This window comes from Pimephales promelas, chromosome 8 (assembly GCF_988280905.1).
Source record: "Pimephales promelas chromosome 8, fPimPro1.hap1.1, whole genome shotgun sequence".
NCBI lineage: Eukaryota > Metazoa > Chordata > Actinopteri > Cypriniformes > Leuciscidae > Pimephales > Pimephales promelas.
In genome coordinates, this window is record NC_142776.1 from 29045314 (window position 1) to 29064449 (window position 19136).

Consider the following 19136-nt stretch of genomic DNA (forward strand, 5'->3'; position numbering starts at 1 on the left):
ATAAAACAATAAGATATTAATTTTGGGGTCATGGGTCTGAATACACTGAGCTCTTGGTATCACTGGTCGTTATATACAAAGAACTGTATGATAAAGTGGCTACAAATTAAGGATGTAACGAAAATCCTTTGATGCCGTTAATTTGCGGACAAAATTGAATTATATATTAATATTCATATTTCACTATTAATCTATTATCTATTCTATTCATGTTCATATTCCTTAAGATTTAATGTTGCATTGTGAATTAAAGGGATAGTTTACCCAAAAATGAAAATTCTGTCATCATTTACTCATTTACCCTCAAGTTGTTCCAAACCTGTACGAATTTCTTTCTTCATCTGAACACAAAAGACGACATTTTGAAAAATGTCACTAACCAAACATTTTACTGTACCTTTTTTTCCATAATATGGAAGTCAATGGGGTCCAACAACTGTTTTGTTCCTAACTTTCATTAAAATATCTTCTTTTGTTTTCAGCAGAAGAAAGAAATTCATACAGGTTTGGAACAACTTGAGGGTGAGTAAATGATAGAATTTTCCTTTTTGTGAATGGAATTCCTTTTTCATTCAGGAATAAAATCCAGACTGAGTATAAATAATTATGGTTCAAAAAGAAAGTTTGCAAATATTTAGTTAAGCGTGACCAAGCCTTAATTCTGATGTAATACGTTTAGGCAGCCATATGTCTTACATTTCGTCCATCTTCCCCCGGATCACCTGTGTCTCCTTTTGGCCCAGGTTGACCTGGTTGACCTGTTATTCCCTTAAATATTAAATGAACACTGTTAGTATGTGGCTGGAATACAAGTTACAATGATTTATTGCATCACATAACAAATCTGCATACTCACTCTTAGACCTCTCTCCCCTGGTTTACCTGGCAACCCTGATTCTCCCTGAAAGACAAGAGAAGCAGAGAAACATTACATAAAATAAACACAAGCATACACACAAAAAGAAAAAAGAAATAGGGAAAAAATTAAACATACTGAAATACCATCTTCTCCTTTGTCTCCTTTTAGTCCCTATATAAAAAAGACAAGAGATTAGACTTCATGAAATGATGAAATCTTATGCATGCACACGGTTACAAGAACAGTTAACCACATTATACTCTAAAAATAATTACACTTTCATAAATAACGATACAATTCCATATTTCTGAGGATACAGGTGCACATACAGTATCTTTAATTGAGTGCAGAGTAGCATCTGAAGATGTCTATTACCTTGACTACTTGTTACTTCTCTGAGAGAGAAAGATGTTAAAAGAAAAACAAGAAAGAGTTAAATGTAAAAAAAAAACAGAATAGTCACAGAGCTGATAAAGTAGAGAGAGATAATAAAAGTAATAACTTTCAGAAAGACCTAATATGACAGACACACTTAACCCCTCCCCCCCCCCCCCAAAAAAAAAAAAAGATGTTGGTTGATGCCTATTATTTGCAGATGAAGTTGTTAGAAGCAGCATTTAGGCCTGTGTTCATGTATGTGTAGAATCATCAAGTGTGTAGACTCTCACATCTTTCCCTCTGGGGCCCATGGGGCCCTGCGAACCAGGATTGCCCGCCTCCCCTCTCTCCCCTGAGTCACCTTGACTGCCCTAGAGTCACACAGAGAAAAGAGTGTGAGCAGTGTATGACAACTTATTCAGGCTAATGCGGAGTCACTGGAATGAGAGAGACAGTTTAAGGGCCCACTTTACCTTCGCACCGGGTTTTCCAGACAATCCAGCGAGACCCTGAATAAACAAACAAACAGCTATTGAAGAATTCAGTTCAATTCAGTGTTTCTTTCTTATTGTTAGGATGAGGGAGATGTTGATGTACTATCTATTTCTGGTTTCTTTAAACTTTATACTGTATTATTCCAATATAGTTACAGAACTATACAGTTCGACATTCACAATTATATTATGCAATTCTAAGTTGTGTTTTTTTTTTCATGCATTTATTTGCATAATGAAATGTGATTAGTCTTCTTCCACTGCAAATATGGAGTCACTTTGTGTTGATTCTCATACATAAAAGACAAAAGGAACAAAAGCAATTCTTCAAGTACCCAACAATTCTTGTAACATATAATGGGGTTTATTAGATAACTAGACTAGGAATATGTTGAATGTTATGACTACTACTACAGCAGCTGATTCGGCATTTCATTTCCACAGAACAAAAGCCCCGAAACCAAAGCTTTGCTGCTATACTTTTACTGCCTTCCATGCTCTGGTATTTCCAAATGCAAATCTAGTGTAGGCTTGCTGCAGTAGTCAGTGATACTGGTGTTACACGGTGTTCAGTCATACACAGATTACATTACTTGCCCATTACGGCACTGCCCACACTGTCGTTTTCCATTTTTATAGAAATAAAAACATTTAGTTCAGTTGGACAGCGGACACTACAATTACAAACTGAAAGCATCTGGTCTGCTCCATACAGTACGAGCTGCAGAGTTGCAGCACAGTGCAGCAGGAGTCAGATTTCACTTATCACGTGAGGAGAGATGACTGACAAGAAGGTGGCAAAGGATTTGGTGTGCAACATATACTGAATACATGTGATCATGAATTTTGAAAGCGAAGTAAAAAGCAAGCATGCATTCAAAAGCGATTTTGATACCCCGCATACTGACAGCGGTTTCTTGAGAGCCGCAAATGATAGGCCTATATACAGAGAGTAGGCATGATCTAAAATTTATAAGTGAATGTGAAAAGTGAGCACGCATTCAAAAGCAATCCCCCAACAAACCACCCCAGGTGTTATAGGTAATACCGGTGTTGTCACAAGTTTATAAACCGGTGAACATTTCCTCACAGTGAAAGTCATGAAGACAAACTTACCCGATCGCCCTGGTCCCCTTTAGGTCCGGGTTGGCCGGGCTCTCCTGCTCCAGGGGCACCCTGTGGGACAGATTAGAAAGGTTCATAATGCAGTTCCACAATTTCAGTTGCACCTTGAAATGAATCTTATGAATCCATTTCTGAATAATAAGAATAATAAGAGCTTTTATTTCACAAGTCTGTGTGATCACCATAAACAAACTCAATGTCAACATATGGTTGTGGTTAGTTAGATTTAATTAATGACACAATTTTCATTTTTGGGTGAACTAACCCTTTAAATACTTGTTGCAACCTCCTTTTGTCCAGATAACAGCTCTGAGTTTTCTCCTATAATGCCTGATGAGTTTGGAGAACCCTTCAGGGTTCTGTCACTTCTGTCTAGTCTATTTCTAGGTTTTGTGACAGAGCCCTCACACTCCTGTTTTGTCTTGTCTATGTGCCTTGTTTCATGTGCTTTCGTGTCTTGTGCTGTGTTATGATTAACACAAGCTGTGTCCTTTCATGTTGTTATGTTTTGTGTGAACACATGGCTTATGAGTGTTTTCATTAGCTGCGTGTTCATGTCTCGTTTTGTGTGAGCAACAGCAACTGGATAAACCATCTCTTTCCCAGTGACAGTTCATCCAGATTATTTATCCAGTTTTAATGTCCCGAGAAAATATCCAGACTCAGATGATCCGTTCCAGCTGTGTCGCCCAGAAGCAAACAACATGATGACATTTAGCAGTAAAAGATTAAACGTAACAAACAAACGAATAACAAAACAACGAGAAGCGACAGCCATTTCGCACACAGCATACTCTCACCAGAACAGGAAACTGACCACAGAATCCCGTCCCAGCTTTCTGACCCTAAAACTCAACTATTCTCTGCAATTCTCCATCTGTGATCCTTGGAGAGTCAGAACTATATTATTTGGTTTTACTCATTGTGATGGATGATTAAGGGAATTTGGCGTTTGTGTTTCCTCATATTTAATCTCCTGTGAAATTTCAATTTCATGTTGCTAGTCACCCTGGTGCTGTAAAAAATTAAATATTAATGGGAATATACTTCAGAGATATATTACTCATAAAAAAATCTAGGGGTGCTAATAATTGTGGCCAACATGTTTTGGAAAAAAACATTTCATAATACGATTTACCTCCACTTTCAATTCTTTACTTCAATGAAAGGTTAGATTTTTGCTATTTTTTTTTAATGAAAGATCAAAAGGATAAACAATGCAGATTTATTTTTACAGCCATCTTTGATCATATTTGTCAAAGGTGGCAATAATTCTGACCACATCTATAAGTGTAATATCAATTTTAAAATGTCCTCACTATCTATTAAGACCAGGCAGTATCCCAGATGAACGCCTTCATTCATTCACAAAACTCACCCTTTCCCCTTTTAGTCCTGCATCTCCTTTATCACCTTTAACACCATCAGGACCTGCAAAGCCCCTTTCACCCTAAAAGAAGAAATAAAAGAGAGTTAAAATGGTTGAAGGTTTGAATGGAACTTTGGCATTACATTTTTTTAAGCAGATTTTGCTGGGTTTGTACTATCTAAATGTCAATATAAAAAGACTATACAAAAAAAAGAATACTATACAAAAAAAAAAAAGAATACAATGGAAATACTGTTATCTGACACAGACAAAGTCTCTGCATTGTTCTCAAAAGTCATACCCGCTCTCCTTTTCTCCCAAATGAACCTGGACCCTGCTAAAAAAAGCCACAGTGAAGAATGTCACCATCAAGAGGACAATTGCAAATGCATTAAACTTTCAAATACCATATAAAACATGAAAAGTCTGATCTTACACTGCTTCCGGGTTCCCCTTTTGCACCCTCTGTGCCCTTAGAGGAAACAGAGACACATAAATTCATATATACTTATATATATTTATATGCAAGATTAATGCTGTTTGTTGAGCTGACATCTTTACTTACCTTCTCTCCAGGAAGGCCATTGCTCCCTGGCAAACCCTGAGGGCACGTATAAATAATTTACAACATGCATGTACACTCATGCATTTTCACATGGTTTGCGACTTATCATGGTTTGTGCAGCCACTCACCCTCAGTCCTTGAGGTCCAGCGGGGCCTGGTAAACCTTTATCTCCCTAACATGCAAACAAGTACAGTATTACCCACAGCTCTCTTATAAAAAATACATGTATATATATATCTGCTTTATCTTTATCTATCTTATGTAGCTTAAGGGCACACCTTTTCTCCTGCTGGACCTGAAAGTCCTCGGTCACCCTAAAAAACATCAAAATTATACAAAGAATAATTCAAAATTAAAACACACTAACTTACTGTCTTTGTTAAAGGTGAAATAAATGACTTAGCACACATAACATTCAAAACAAGCCTGAAGAACACTAAAGAGCAAAACGAATAAGGTACAAATCTGGATACATCGATAGAGAGATGTTTCAGATCATGTGTAGACACATACTCACCTTGGCTCCATCTAAACCAGGAGCTCCAGTCTGTCCTCGGTCACCCTGAAGGAACAATAAAAATCAAAAATTCATCAACTGATTCATAAATTATGCATTCAGAAAGTTTGATGACAAGTCACAATAAAGTCATGGACTGAATTTGTTTCTTTACCTTACTTCCGATTTCACCCGGAGGTCCCCGGGGACCCTGGAATAAAAGAATAAGAATGAATGTTAGAGTGAGTATGAAACATATTTATGAAAGATTTGCATACCCGATCGCCAGGGTCTCCGGTGTTTCCTTGGGGTCCTGGTTTACCCTCAGTACTCTCTCCCTGCAACACCATCACACACACAGGCCAGGTTAAGGAAACACATCCATAGACAAGAAAAGCAGACATTTAACAAAATCCCACACAAGTAACATTGCTTACAAACAAAGTTAAAAAAATACGTCAGACAAATACATACAGTTTCTCCTTTAGCTCCTTTTTGTCCAGTCAGTCCTCGTGGGCCCTGTGGACCAGGCGGTCCAGTACTTCCCTAAAAACAAAAATACCATTCAGTGCATACAATAAAAACTCAAAAACACACAATGTAGAACACACAACCAATTTACAGCAGTAGGCACACATACACATGTCAAAATCCATTTACACTGCCACTTTGTCAAGAATATTGAAAACTCACGGGTTCACCGGCATCTCCTTTAGCAGCAACCCCACTGCCCACTCCGGGAGGACCCTATTAAACAGAATAAACAGATCAAAACATTTAGAAGTTTCTAAATTTCATTCACAATTTCAAAAATTGTGCCTATTTGTCATTACAGATGGTAGTATGCCATCAGAGAGTTCTCACAGTGATTAGATTACTTTATCCTTGTCGAATCCTTAAACAACTTGGGACACTTTCTGCAAGTGTGCCTGCTTCTCCACAACGAAAAATAAATAATTATTATTTCTTTCAAATTCACTAGAAATGCAATGTTAGTTACATTTAACTAATGTAAATTCTTTTTCCATCTGATGTTTACATAGATTGCGTTTTAAGGGCAATACCATGTTCCTAATATATGTAAAAGTAAAACATGCGATAAATATTTCTCAAAAATATTTCTGTATGTTTAACATACACTAAAAAATAGACTAAAAATATGCTTCATGTGGTAACATATAAATGAATTGTCAAAAAATATTATTTAACATTTACATTATTAAATCAGCCTAAACATGCTTTGTCGCTTTTGGACAGTGTAACTCTAGAAAAATATGTCTTATTTCATAATATTTGTTCTGTACTGTTGTTATACTGTCAATTGTCTTCTCATCTTTTTTTGAGAAGAAATTTCATCATAACAATTTATATCGACTTACCCTGTCACCAGGGCTGCCTTTGTCACCCTGCAGGAAAACGAAATGAAACACAAAATCAGACAGGTACATGATTAGCTGAAGGCATTCTGAAACTTCAAACAGTGAAAACAATGAATTACATTTAATTACTGGTGAAAGTCTCAAAATGTCCAGTTTACATCATAGCTGTCAACATTGAACATTGAAAATAAGGGAGATTTCCCAGAATCCATCCCCAAAATAAGGGATTTTTTTTTACACGATTCTTACCCACAAACTTTAAAAATAAAGTACTAATCACTAAAAGAGTTTATAACTAGCCTGCATATGTGTGAGAGAGAAAGAGATGTGTGTCATGGAGAATGTTTAAATACTAATATCAGCTTATAAGGGAAACAGAGGCGAAGTTAGTAGTGCTTCGGAGGCTGAGTGCTGGAGATGATTCGGGAGAGGTCTGTGCACCTTTACCGATCAGAGCGCACGCTGACGCGGAGTAAAGCCTTTATACTCGACTCGTCCGCATGAGCGCGTCAAAAATGACGCGTTGTGTGTCCAGGACTGGCAAGCCCTTATTTCGCTTGGCTGTGTGCACAGCTTTTTTTTGTAACAGTGCATGCGGCGGCGAAAAATTTTTAGCGAAAAGGAGCTAAAATACGTGAAAACCCAGAAAAAATGGATGGGTTGACAGCTATGGTTTACATAGCAACTTACAGTAGTGTCTAAAATACTATCTGTATGAACATGCAACAGGAGCCAAACCCATATTCTCTTATGAGCAACTATAGCGACAGTTTCCAAAGAAATGGTGACGCCTATAAAACTGGTAAAAACAGGTATTATCACTTTGGGCACAACAAGAGTCCAATTGAGCTGTGAATTCATCCATCAAGCCTTCATTAACAGCATATGTTATATGGAGAGGAGCCATATTGAGAGAAACCTTAAACAGAAAAAGCAAAAAAATCTAACCTTAATAGAAAGCCCTGGAGAGCCTGACAACCCAGGGCGACCATCCTGTCCAGGCAGACCTCGTGGACCTGCCTCTCCTTTTGCCCCATCCACACCTGGGCGACCAGGAGTGCCCTAAAAAGTACAGAGACACACAGACCGGGTAATGTAATAACCCTGTCGTTTACTTGAGTGTTCATACATGCTGCTTTTCTGTCAATGTGCAGGTGAGAGTGATTTTCTTGTGTTTCTTACAGAGATCCCTGGGATTCCTGGCTCTCCTTTACGGCCTGGTAAACCTCCTCCAACAGCAGATCCAGATTCCCCCTGTAGCAAATAGTAAAAAATTGCTAAATAAAGGGGTAGAGTAGAGCAGTGAGAGATTAATTTTAATATCACTCTTACCCTTTCACCTTTCTCTCCCTTCAATCCCAGAGGCCCCACAAGACCTGGTTCTCCCTGTAAAACAAAACAGATCATACATTTTGTAAGAGTAAATGTATGTTTTTTGTCTAAATATGTAGTTTGTTAATGAGTACTCACAGGGTCTCCTCTAACACCTGGTAATCCCTGACTGCCCTAAAAAACAGAATTTCATCAGTTATCAATCAGTTAGTGAGAATTTGTTTAGATTTAATATTTTAAGTGGCACTGTTTTAAAGGGGATTTAAGTAATTAAGAGATTAAGAGGTTTTATTATGCATCTAGGCCTGATCATTACCATTCATGTTATGCATTTAGAGGTTCATATATCCACAAATACAGCACAACTGAATTACATTATTAATGTTTCATTCTTACTGGTAGTCCAACTGCACCAGAACGACCTGGAACACCTGGACTGCCGTCCAATCCTGGAAAACCCTAAAAAAGATGGACACAAACAAATAGAGAAGGTGAGATTATATCAACATGTAGGATCTGTGAGCATGTGTGTGTATGCATTATTAAGTGCCACTTACTCTCTCGCCTTTCTCTCCTCTCACTCCCAGACCACTGCCTGGTTGACCTGGTGGCCCCTCTGGTCCTCTGGGGCCCTCACGACCCGGTAAACCATCACGACCCTAATTAAAAAACAAACGTACAGAATTAGACAAATATTAACTCAAGCATGTAGAAACACATTGGTTCTAAGCGAGAATTAAGAATCCCATTGGGTAGATGAACAAACAAAGCTAAATGTACGTGTAGATGAACTTACAGGCTCGCCTTTCCTTCCATCTACCCCATCTCTGCCTCTTTCACCCTATATACACACAAAAAGAAACAATGTATTCACAAGAAAACTACAGAAAATATAAAAGGCCAACAAGTCAACTTGAAGTTATTAAAAAAACAAAAAGAAAGACACCACAATAATTATTACCTTCTGACCTTGTTCCCCTTTAGCACCCTGAAACAAAGACATAAGTAAACATCTTTTGTGGTACAAATTGCATGTAGATGTGCTAATGTAAAAAAAACAAAACTTGCATAAGTGTATATGCAGCTTTTATGTGTAATTATGTTTGGGTGTTTGTGTATTTTAAATACACACTTACTCTGGGGCACTCTACAGTACAAGGCCCTGTCTAAAAGGAGACAACAAATCAAAGTGAGTTTTTTTTTCATACCAGGTCTTCTTTTCTCATCAATAGACGCTATCAAAGAGGTTTGAAACCTTCTGCTGTGTCATGACTCTTGCAGGCTTGACAAGCCAAGCAAGCGTCATAATAAAAAAAATGATGATACGACATTAATGACAGCTTAGACGGATGGATTGTATCTGACCGTGACACCGGTCCCCCGTGCAAGGCCACAGAGGAGGTCTGCCAGGTCGGGGTGGAGACCATAGAGTTGATTTGTGTCTTGAGCAAAGATCAGATTCTGAGTGCTGCCATCAGTCACTGCCAAACGAAGCTCTGTAGGGTCTGCACGTCCAATTCCTACCGCCAACACCGTCACACCTAAGGAACAGAGTTATTACAGCGCTAACTCACTCATATGGACATGGGACAGAGCAGCCAGGATGGTTTGGTATGTGTGTGTAAACTTAATATATTGGGATTGATTTTGTATGGCTTACCATCAGCTCTAACAGTGGCAGCAGGTTTGCTAAGATCATCGGTTGACTTCTCGTCAGCGATAATAACAACCACCCCAGGAACGCCAGACCTTCGACCTGCTGGAGTGCTTAGCAAAAACTGACGCGCGTATGTCATTGCCCGGCCTGCACATAAATTAAAAAAATATCAGTACACTCACATTCAACATAATGATACCATATATAATTTAGATTCTGATGTACCTCACAATCAGATTTCTTTTTTTAACAAATTAAATAATTAAACTTTGGTGTTATGTTTTGTCACAGTTAAAGCCACCTCCAATGCTCTCATTACTGAGGAAAAAATGTATTTGTGGGGGGGATGATATACATATTCAACATGACCTGGATGTGCACATACTTACACATGGTACACCAACATCAAAACAGGATAGCCACAAAGTTTAAAAACATTAATAAAAAATTAAACATACAAACTAACCTATATTATTTCCTGGTCTGTCATTGAATGGGATGGACAAAATATCCCGCAGAAGGGTCTCACTGTTGCTATGACGATTGAGGAGGAAGCGCACTTTTGAATCTTCACTGTACATCACCACCCCCATCTGGAGCAAACAGGTATTACAAGAACTTCATTAACACTGGCTTGCTCAATGCCTAATCCACTCTGTCAGAAGAGGGTACTTGCAATATATATATATATATATATTAACTTAACACCACCATGACTACTGTATATATTATAGTACATAGTACCTAGTGTAAAAAGCTAGAAAGAAATGCACCTGAGAGTCTCTGGGACCGATGGAGGTGAAGGATCTAGCAGAACTAGCCAACAGAGGCAACACACGTGCTCCCAGGCCAGAGCGATCACGAGACGCAGGAACAAGGAAGACCACATCCAAACGGCCTCCAACACACACTAAAACATGGGGGTATTGGACATATTAAGCTAGGAATACAGCTGAAGACCAATACAAATAGTAAAACAATTTTGCAATTCATGTAGTTCATTTAATTATCACTGCTGTTTGCAGAACAACTAGAAACATTTGTTACACAGCAACACAGCCATGAAATCTTGGCTTGTAAAAATAAACCTATTCTAAGGCAGTTTTCTATATAAATGATGACATTCAATGCACATTGATAGTGTGTACAACATGACATCAAGCACTATGACGATCTGTCGGTCTCTGTAACTTTTAAAAAATTGCTAGTAATGAGAACATGTACTGTAGTGAGCGAAAAATCTCCCTATGTCTAGTATAATTGCATATTATTATATTATGTTAGATATGCAAGCTATAATTTGCCTCAACTTCAAAGTCAAGAAAGTACTGTATAAAATAAACCCACAAAGGTTTACTGAAAGAGTCAGACCTGTATTTTCTATAAACATAATTATTAATTATTTTAAAGTAAAAAATCATGGTAAATTGCTCATACTGAACACAAATGCATATAAATACTGAAATAAGTACTTACATTTGTTAAAATACCAATAATATAGTATCTTTTATTTAGTGCTGTCAATCGATTAAGAAAATTTGCTCGATTAATCACACATTTTTATGTGCTTAATCGCGATGAATCACAATTAACAACACTTAAGTTTTTATAGGTTTATATTTAGTTTATATATTTTATTATGTAATAATTTCACAGTTAATCTCCAAATGAATGTAAAAACAACATAAAGACAGTATATTTTAAATACTTGTTTAATGGAATCTTTTTATGAATGAAGGTTAGCTATTTGTGTATACTGTATGTCTAGATAAAAATGATTTCCCCTCCAAATTTAAACATTAATTATAGCCAGTGTTGTGTGTAACGTGTTAAAAAGTAATTGCAATTTATTATTCATTATGATTCTAAAATCATAATAAAAGTAGGCTATACTATGTGCAAAAAAATCAGACGAGCCCAGAATATGAACATGAGCATGTTTAATAATTACACGTTAAGCATTTTCCACCCATAGAAAACATTATAAGAATGCTTAACTTGGCTTAATGCAGATTAGAATGTACCCCTATTATGTTGAAATAACAAGATAAGTTTTTTTTTTCTTCACCATGCGGTTCAGAACTTCAAAAGAATACATCCTGAATATAATTGCTTCCAGAAATTATTTTTGGGGGTGCTAACAGGGAGCTTTGGTCTTTCTTGGGGGCTTTCTTCCTAGCCCCTCCCTAGCGCCGCCCATGTATATGCCTAACAATTAATGGGCATTTCTTCATAAATATTACAAATTTTGATAAATGCATTATGCATTTATTGCTTTATGCATAGTATAACTTTATGTAGGCCTACACATTTAGGAACAGATATTGGGTTCTGCCCAAAGTCAAGCAACATAAAAGTAATGTAAAAGTAACGAGTAACGTAAGTTACTTTCCATATGGGGTAACTAAGTAAAGTAACGGATTACTTATTTTTTAGGAAGTAATGTGTTACACTACTTTTTAAAAGTAACTTCCCCAACACTGATTATAGCCAATCAACATAACAGTGTAATTGAAAGCTATCAATTTTTAACTTTTATTAAGCTTGCGTTAACTATTTTAAAGGGATGAATCGCATGCGTTAACAGGTTAACGTTGACAGCCTTAGTTACAAAAAAAATTATTAATATGCGTAACAATGCATCTGAAATCCTTGGGTGTGTTTTATGCTTTCAAACATAACAATCAGTTAATTAATTAAACTATTTGAATTTGTCTATACTGTCTATATCAGGAGTGAAAGAGACAGAAACTGTATATAACCTGTTCGTTCCTCCACGGTGGTCTCAGGTCCAACCTGGTTTTGGAAGGTGGGTTGCACAGTGAAACGGTAAAGACGGCCCAGTCGTAGACCGATCACACGGTACGAGGTGGCTGTTCCGGGCAGCGTTTCAGACTGACCCGTTCCTGTGTCTAAAGAGAGAGTATATAATACACTAAAAAGTGAATGCAACTCTAATTGTGTTTTTGATCCGTAATAAATCACACACTATCAATTCCTGAACTTTTGGAAGGCTCACCCTCTTCCTCTGTCCAGCGTAAAATATAGCCTGTAGCTCCAATTACTGGTGACCAGCCTAAAAGGACTGAATTCTCAGTACTGTCTGTCACACTCAAACCAGTCACGGGTGGTAGGGCATCTAAAAAAAGAGACACAAATAATGAATGAAAGAGGCTGGAAAAAGACAGAGAGATAAAATGTGAGATAGATTGTGTCGTGTGTACCAGTGGTTGCTCTGATAGAGGTAGCTTCAGTCTCTTCACTGTTCACCACAGCAGACAACCTTATAGTGTAGCTTAGACCAGGACGCAGTCCATCAAGGGTATACGAAGTTGCATCACCACTAATCAGACGACTTGATTCAGGCTCACCTAGTCATAATAGAAACATTACATAAACATTACTTAGTTGTGTCTGGTATGTGTATGTGGGTACATGTGTGCTTTTATAACTACCTTGTGAAGACCTCCAATAGATTTGATATGAGCTGGCTCCACTCACTGCTCTCCAGGTTATACGGAGCCCCCCTGGGGTCGAATCCAAAACACGCAAACCCTCTACTCTTGTCACCCTCTGTCCCCCTAGACAACAAACAGTAAATTCAAAGCATTTTCAAAAAGATACATCTCTCTTAAACCTGATCTGTAGCCAATCTTTAGGGGACACTATGGGAATATATTTATTCTGCTGAATAGAAAAGTATGTGAACACGGTTATGAACTTCTCGAAAAACATACATAAGTAAATATGACTCGAAAAACAGGGAAACAAACAAACAGCACTCACCCGTGGTGACTCTGACAGAGACAGGTGGGCCCTCTCTGTTCCGGACTAGAGCCAAAACCTTAACCTCGTACTGTGCTCCTTCATCCAATTGCCTCAGGTCCACTGATGTCACGTTCCCACCAACCAGCTGACTCTGCTCCTCTTCACCTGTAATCACACTCACAATTTTATTTTTCTATCTTAGTCCATATTCTATAAATTTTATGAGCTATAACGCCTGGAGGTTACAAACCAACACCAAAACCTTTTTGCATTTTGATAAAATTTTTAATAAAAAAAAAAAAGTAATGTAAGTAAATTGATATCACTGCAGTCTAGGAGAAAACTGAGATACCAAAGATCCTTTCCTATAGGAAATGACTATGTGAGCATTTACTTTACTGTAAGATCTCACCATCTGTCCTCTTCCAGAGAATTCTGTATGATGTCGCATTTTGAACTCCAACCCAGCTGACTCGAACAACCTCCCCTTGGGCCTCCAGCACCTGTAAATTGGTGACGCGACCCACTATGGTCTGATCTGAAAAAATAGAATAGGCACAGTTGAAAATTAGACCGATATTAACCTTTCTTATGGCTGAAATCTCTGAAATGGTCTTTTCTTCCCTATTGTGACATATATATGTGATGTGATCTGGGAAAACCCGTCAGATGTCGCGCTGGTACGTTTTCAGTAAGGTCTAAATATAGATTGAATGTCAGTTTTTTGTCAAAATTGGGTTTTTATTAAATTATTATTCTATAACATCTTGTTTATCATCTCTGAATATATCTTGGGAAAATTCACTAGTTTAGTGCAGAAAAATAGCGATTTATAATGGCCAGCTAAAAAAGACTGTGTTTCTCTTTAAGAACACGCACGGCAGGGCAGAGTGGCAAAAAACAATATCTCCCGTTTAGCTCTCCTTTTAACACTACAAAGACAGTTTTCACAGGATGAATTTTGAGTTTGGAAGCTTTCAAGAGATACCTACAGTAATCTATGATGATTACTATGTGATATGAAAAAAGGCAATAAATAAAGAGTGTCAGTCGTTTTAATTAAACCGTTTTTTCTCAAAATTCAGTTTCCGTTAAAACTTCAGATAAACACAACTTTTGTTACAGACAAATGATAAAAGAAATAAAAACAGACTTGGAAAGGGCTTGAACCCAGCTTTAATAGGGTCTCAAAACCTGTAATATGTCAAATTTCACCATGTGGTGTGGGTTTTCCCAGATTGCATATATATATATATATATATATATATACGTATATATATATATACATACACACATATGAGTGTAATGGCTTTTCAAACAAAAAATAAATGTAGGACGGGACTTGATTTTGTCCACTGGAAATTGATTAGACTGTAGGATTGTTGTCGTTTGCTAACTACTGCCATTTCGTGCGAGTGGAAGGATGGTGAAGGAGAGAGATTATTGTCCAGCCCTCATGCCGGTGTGCATTATCATCAGAGAAGTCATTGTGAGGGGAAGGGGAGGATAATATTTTTCATTAAAGATTACATGGGAACATGATTTTTTAATGATATGCATGGATAAATCATTTATAACACACTCTTCAATCCTCCACAAAAAATAAGAATTGCCCATTTTAATTTTATTGTTAAATTGCAAAATTGCAAATTTTCACGTGTATGGTTAATTTAATATTTCTGAAAACAAAAAGACATGTATAATCACGTGAACAAATCTAGAATGCTTGCTTATGGTTGTGTCTAAATGAATGAACATCTGAGGAGTTTTACCTGTCCTTGCAGTCACAGTGGCAGCAGGTCCTTCTCGTGAGTTAAAAAGGGCGGAGACTAATACTTGGTAGGATGCAGCTTCCTGGAGTCTATCAATGGCATAGGAAGCCACATCAGCGCGCACATTCTCAGAGTCTTCCACTCCTACAATATAAAAAGCAAAAGAAAATAATTCCACTTCCATCTTAGCATCAATTTAGGGCACTAATTTGAAAGAATGCTGTGCGTACCATCACTACGCCGCCAGGTGATTTTATAGCCTGTTGCTCTATTCACCGGAGTCCAGGTTATTAGTATCCTTGTGGATGTTGCTTCAACGACTCGTAGCCCTGTGACTATTCCAGTAGAACCACTGGTTCTAGAAGACACAGAAATCACTTCTCCAGTTTTCCCATCAATCACTGGAGCAACACCCACAACAACAGAATCATCTGGCTGCAGCCCATCTATAGTGTAGGTAGTGATATCGCCACCTAAGACACGGAATTCCTCTGGAGCTGAGACAGAGAGAGAGAGAGAGCAGCTGACTGATTAAATCCAACATAAATTATATATATATATATATATATATATAAATTTAAAAAAGGAAACCTTAGTGTTTGCAAAAACAGATCTTACTATTGCTTTGTCTCCAGGTAACCCGGTAACCTGTCGCCCCAGTAACACCACTCCATGCAATCCTGACTCGTCGACTGTTGCTACCAACTACCCGCAAGTTGGTCACCCTCAGTGGGGGTTCTTGAAAATATAGTTACCACTGGTTATTTTCAGATCAAATGATCGCACATTAATAATGCATCCACGGTGTCTTCAGTAGTATCTACTATACATTTTTCATAGCCCAGATTTATGAACCAGATACAGGGGTTGGACAAAAAAACTGAAACACCTGGTTTTACTACACAATAATTTGTTAGAATGGTGAGGGTCTCATTTTGCATCCAAATACAGCACCAATTGACAGATAGAAGTCCTTTACAGTGACCAGAGGGATTATGAGCCGTTCCTCTTCCAGAACAGTGTCCAGGTCACTATATGATGCTGGTGGACTCGCTCCTCCAAAACACCTCAATAATATTCAGATCTGGTGACTGTCAGACCATGGGAGATGTTCAACGTCACTTTCATCTTCATCAAACCCTTCTGTCACAAGTCTTGCTGTGTGTGTTGGTGCATGATCATGCTGATACACGGTTTGAGCATCAGGTGCTCATGATCCTCCAGAAGGGTTTGGTAGTCCTCGGCAGTGTCGTGTCCATCAATTACAATCAGGATTGTCATAATATTGGAGCTCAAACCATCACTGATCCACCCGTGCTTCACTCTGAAGATTGGCCGCCAGGCATATAGATGTGAAACCTCCAACATTGGCCAGTGTTTCAGTTTCATTGTCCAACCCCTGTATATATACACTCACAATTATCAAACTCTTTTGAGAGTCAACAGAGTAAAAACAATGTCACTGGTACATCAGAAAAAAAATATGCATGCTCAAACCTGTTTTAATGTACACTGTTGCTGGTTCCCCTTCATTGGATCCGACTAGTGCCATCACACTGACAGCGTAGCGCACACCGTCAATGAGGTCCCGTAGGTCAAAAGTGGACTGATTCCCAGGAAGTCTTCTGTTCACCTCTGTGTTTGCTGTAAAATATGAGTAAACCCATTGAAACAGGGAATGTAGTGGCAGGTCTAATGAAGGAAAACCTCCTTAATGATATACTGTATTACAAAGTAACATTTAAATGTTATACTGGCGTACTGTATTTGTATCAAAAGGGAATAATATTCTCACATTCCGTATTAAGTATGATGATGTTGTACTGCGTTGCCCCAGCGACTCCTGTCCATCCTATTCGTATAATGTTTCCAATGGAATCCACCACCCTCAGGTTTGTGACACGACCGACTGACTGCTCTACTAAAGACAACTCACGAGTCAACATATTACATGAAAGGCATGGAGGGACAAACAAAAACACAGTCATATCCTAAACAAATAAGCACCAAACTGTTTAATAAACTCAAAAGGAAACATAAATATTTAACTAGTCTGTACTATTTATAGGTCATCCGGTTCATTTTCAAACCATGCTGGATAACATGATCATCAGGTTGACACAAACTTATACAGAATGAATTCTGCTTTGAAATTATTACAAAATGGTAAATTGTCAATTTCATAAAACATTGAGATACAATTAAATGAAAACTAATGAAAAGAAAAATCTGTGTAATATTAGAAAATATTTTTCACTAGTGGTCTCTACAATAAGTACAATAGTGAACATTAAACAATATCATATTGGTTTCCATCAAATGATTTTCTGACCTGTTGATTTGGTTGAAAAGAAAGTGGCTTCCTCTCGCCCATCGTAGAGTGTAAACAGAGTTATGATGTACTCGGTGCTCGGCTGCAGATTTCTGAGCTCATAGTTGGTGGTGCTTTGTGGGAAATCTTGCTTCTGAACTCTGCCTCCTGTGGTCAGCAGGATTACAGAAAGATCACAAAAAAAATCATTAAAGTTTGTTGTTTCTGTAGTCACTTAATGTTCAAATGGTATTTTTCAGTTTATTATTTATGTAAAATTATGTTTTGTAGGCAGATTGTTCATATCAGATACAACTGCATTGCAAACAACCCCTTAACTGTTCATAAAATATTATTTCCCTACAACACTGCCATATATAGTAAAGATTTCAAGGTGTATCTTTCTATGTAATAGAGTTCAATCATTTGTGTTGTGTAACACAATTGCACTAGCTGAGAGAAAATCCATTTAAAGTAAATTACAATAAAATCCCACATCCCATAATGCATTTGGATATTTTTTACGACAAGTTATTAAGTAATTTGTTAAGTAATTTGTTACGACTGAAAATTATTGAATTTTTGTATTGGAAAATATACTGATAATTTTAGTAAAATCCATTTTTTGTGTGTGTGTGTGTGTTTGTGTTTTACTGAAGAATTTCTTACTCTCTCCGGCTTTCCATTCCAGTCGGTAGCCTCTGGCGGCCTGTATGAGGTTCCAGCTTAATCTGATGCTGGTGGGTCCGGTTGTCGTTGCTCTCAGGACTTGTTGCTCGGAGCGCTCTAAAAGCCAAATGCATTAAACATCTTTTAGCTTTATCTCCCCTCCTGACCCATAAAATATTAAAACAATGGCTTCCATCTTTCTGTTTTATTTATAGACAGTTAGTCCCTTCTTTCTCTTTGTCTCTCGTTATAACATGTACATGCATATACAAACACCCTCACGTGTTCAATTGCTGTTCAATATGTGAGTCATAAGAAAAAAACAGTTCTTATGTTCTGATCTTGCAGACAGTGAGTCAATAGCAAAATTAAAAGCAACCATCTCACCGTCTGTGTGTGATAACTGTGCGCAAGACGGAAAAAGTGCCGCCGCACATCTGGTTTCCTGTTATGCTGCCTTAAATTTTCCCTCTAAGCTATTCTTAACTCAAGACCATTTGTACACAAGTCTACTAAGTACACAACTGTACAAATTAAAGTTCTACTACTGAAATCTGAAAGAGAAGAATACATGCACATATTTCATTTAGTTTAGTTTCATTTAGTTTTTCATTTACTTTTGCAGGAATCATTTCCAAACCAGTGCATCCCTAAAAATGTTATCCACCACTCCGACGTACCATTAAATGTTGATGTGTCCGCATGTGTGTTTGTGTACCTATTTTAAAACGTGCAGTGGCTGCAGGTCCTTCAGCTTCTCCGTTGTAAAGGGCGATGACTGTAACGATGTACTCTGTGTCTGGTGTCAGATTCCCCAGAGTGTGAGATTCACTATCACCTCGCAGCTCTACAGTCTCCACATCACTTCCTGAAAAAAATAAAAAAACACAGGCAAAAAGACTCTTAGCAGAAAACAGGAATCTGAAAAAAGTAAATAAGCTTCTAAGGGATTATGAAATCA

At 37.6% G+C, this 19136-nt stretch overlaps 1 protein-coding gene across 1 annotated transcript in view; it reads right to left on the minus strand.

The window, feature by feature from the left end:
* Positions 1–19136, minus strand: part of col7a1 (collagen, type VII, alpha 1) — a 62575-nt gene that overhangs the window by 28580 nt on the left and 14859 nt on the right. Inside the window, exons 12-56 of the mRNA XM_089134294.1 lie at positions 18894–19043; positions 18176–18292; positions 17528–17674; positions 16991–17116; positions 16693–16839; positions 15814–15933; positions 15426–15692; positions 15196–15339; positions 13836–13961; positions 13442–13588; positions 13111–13236; positions 12880–13026; positions 12675–12794; positions 12418–12567; positions 10429–10565; positions 10122–10248; positions 9659–9802; positions 9364–9539; positions 9135–9164; positions 8960–8986; positions 8795–8839; positions 8556–8657; positions 8395–8457; positions 8137–8172; positions 7999–8052; positions 7849–7920; positions 7615–7728; positions 6667–6693; positions 5981–6034; positions 5762–5833; positions 5566–5625; positions 5463–5498; positions 5309–5353; positions 5070–5105; positions 4919–4963; positions 4791–4826; positions 4662–4697; positions 4527–4562; positions 4235–4306; positions 2848–2907; positions 1711–1746; positions 1528–1608; positions 995–1030; positions 857–901; positions 697–768 (exon numbers count right to left, since the gene is read on the minus strand). Of these exons, the coding sequence (XP_088990420.1) occupies positions 697–768; positions 857–901; positions 995–1030; positions 1528–1608; positions 1711–1746; positions 2848–2907; positions 4235–4306; positions 4527–4562; positions 4662–4697; positions 4791–4826; positions 4919–4963; positions 5070–5105; positions 5309–5353; positions 5463–5498; positions 5566–5625; positions 5762–5833; positions 5981–6034; positions 6667–6693; positions 7615–7728; positions 7849–7920; positions 7999–8052; positions 8137–8172; positions 8395–8457; positions 8556–8657; positions 8795–8839; positions 8960–8986; positions 9135–9164; positions 9364–9539; positions 9659–9802; positions 10122–10248; positions 10429–10565; positions 12418–12567; positions 12675–12794; positions 12880–13026; positions 13111–13236; positions 13442–13588; positions 13836–13961; positions 15196–15339; positions 15426–15692; positions 15814–15933; positions 16693–16839; positions 16991–17116; positions 17528–17674; positions 18176–18292; positions 18894–19043 (4046 nt within the window). The remainder of the gene's footprint in view (positions 1–696; positions 769–856; positions 902–994; positions 1031–1527; positions 1609–1710; positions 1747–2847; positions 2908–4234; positions 4307–4526; positions 4563–4661; positions 4698–4790; positions 4827–4918; positions 4964–5069; positions 5106–5308; positions 5354–5462; positions 5499–5565; positions 5626–5761; positions 5834–5980; positions 6035–6666; positions 6694–7614; positions 7729–7848; positions 7921–7998; positions 8053–8136; positions 8173–8394; positions 8458–8555; positions 8658–8794; positions 8840–8959; positions 8987–9134; positions 9165–9363; positions 9540–9658; positions 9803–10121; positions 10249–10428; positions 10566–12417; positions 12568–12674; positions 12795–12879; positions 13027–13110; positions 13237–13441; positions 13589–13835; positions 13962–15195; positions 15340–15425; positions 15693–15813; positions 15934–16692; positions 16840–16990; positions 17117–17527; positions 17675–18175; positions 18293–18893; positions 19044–19136) is intronic.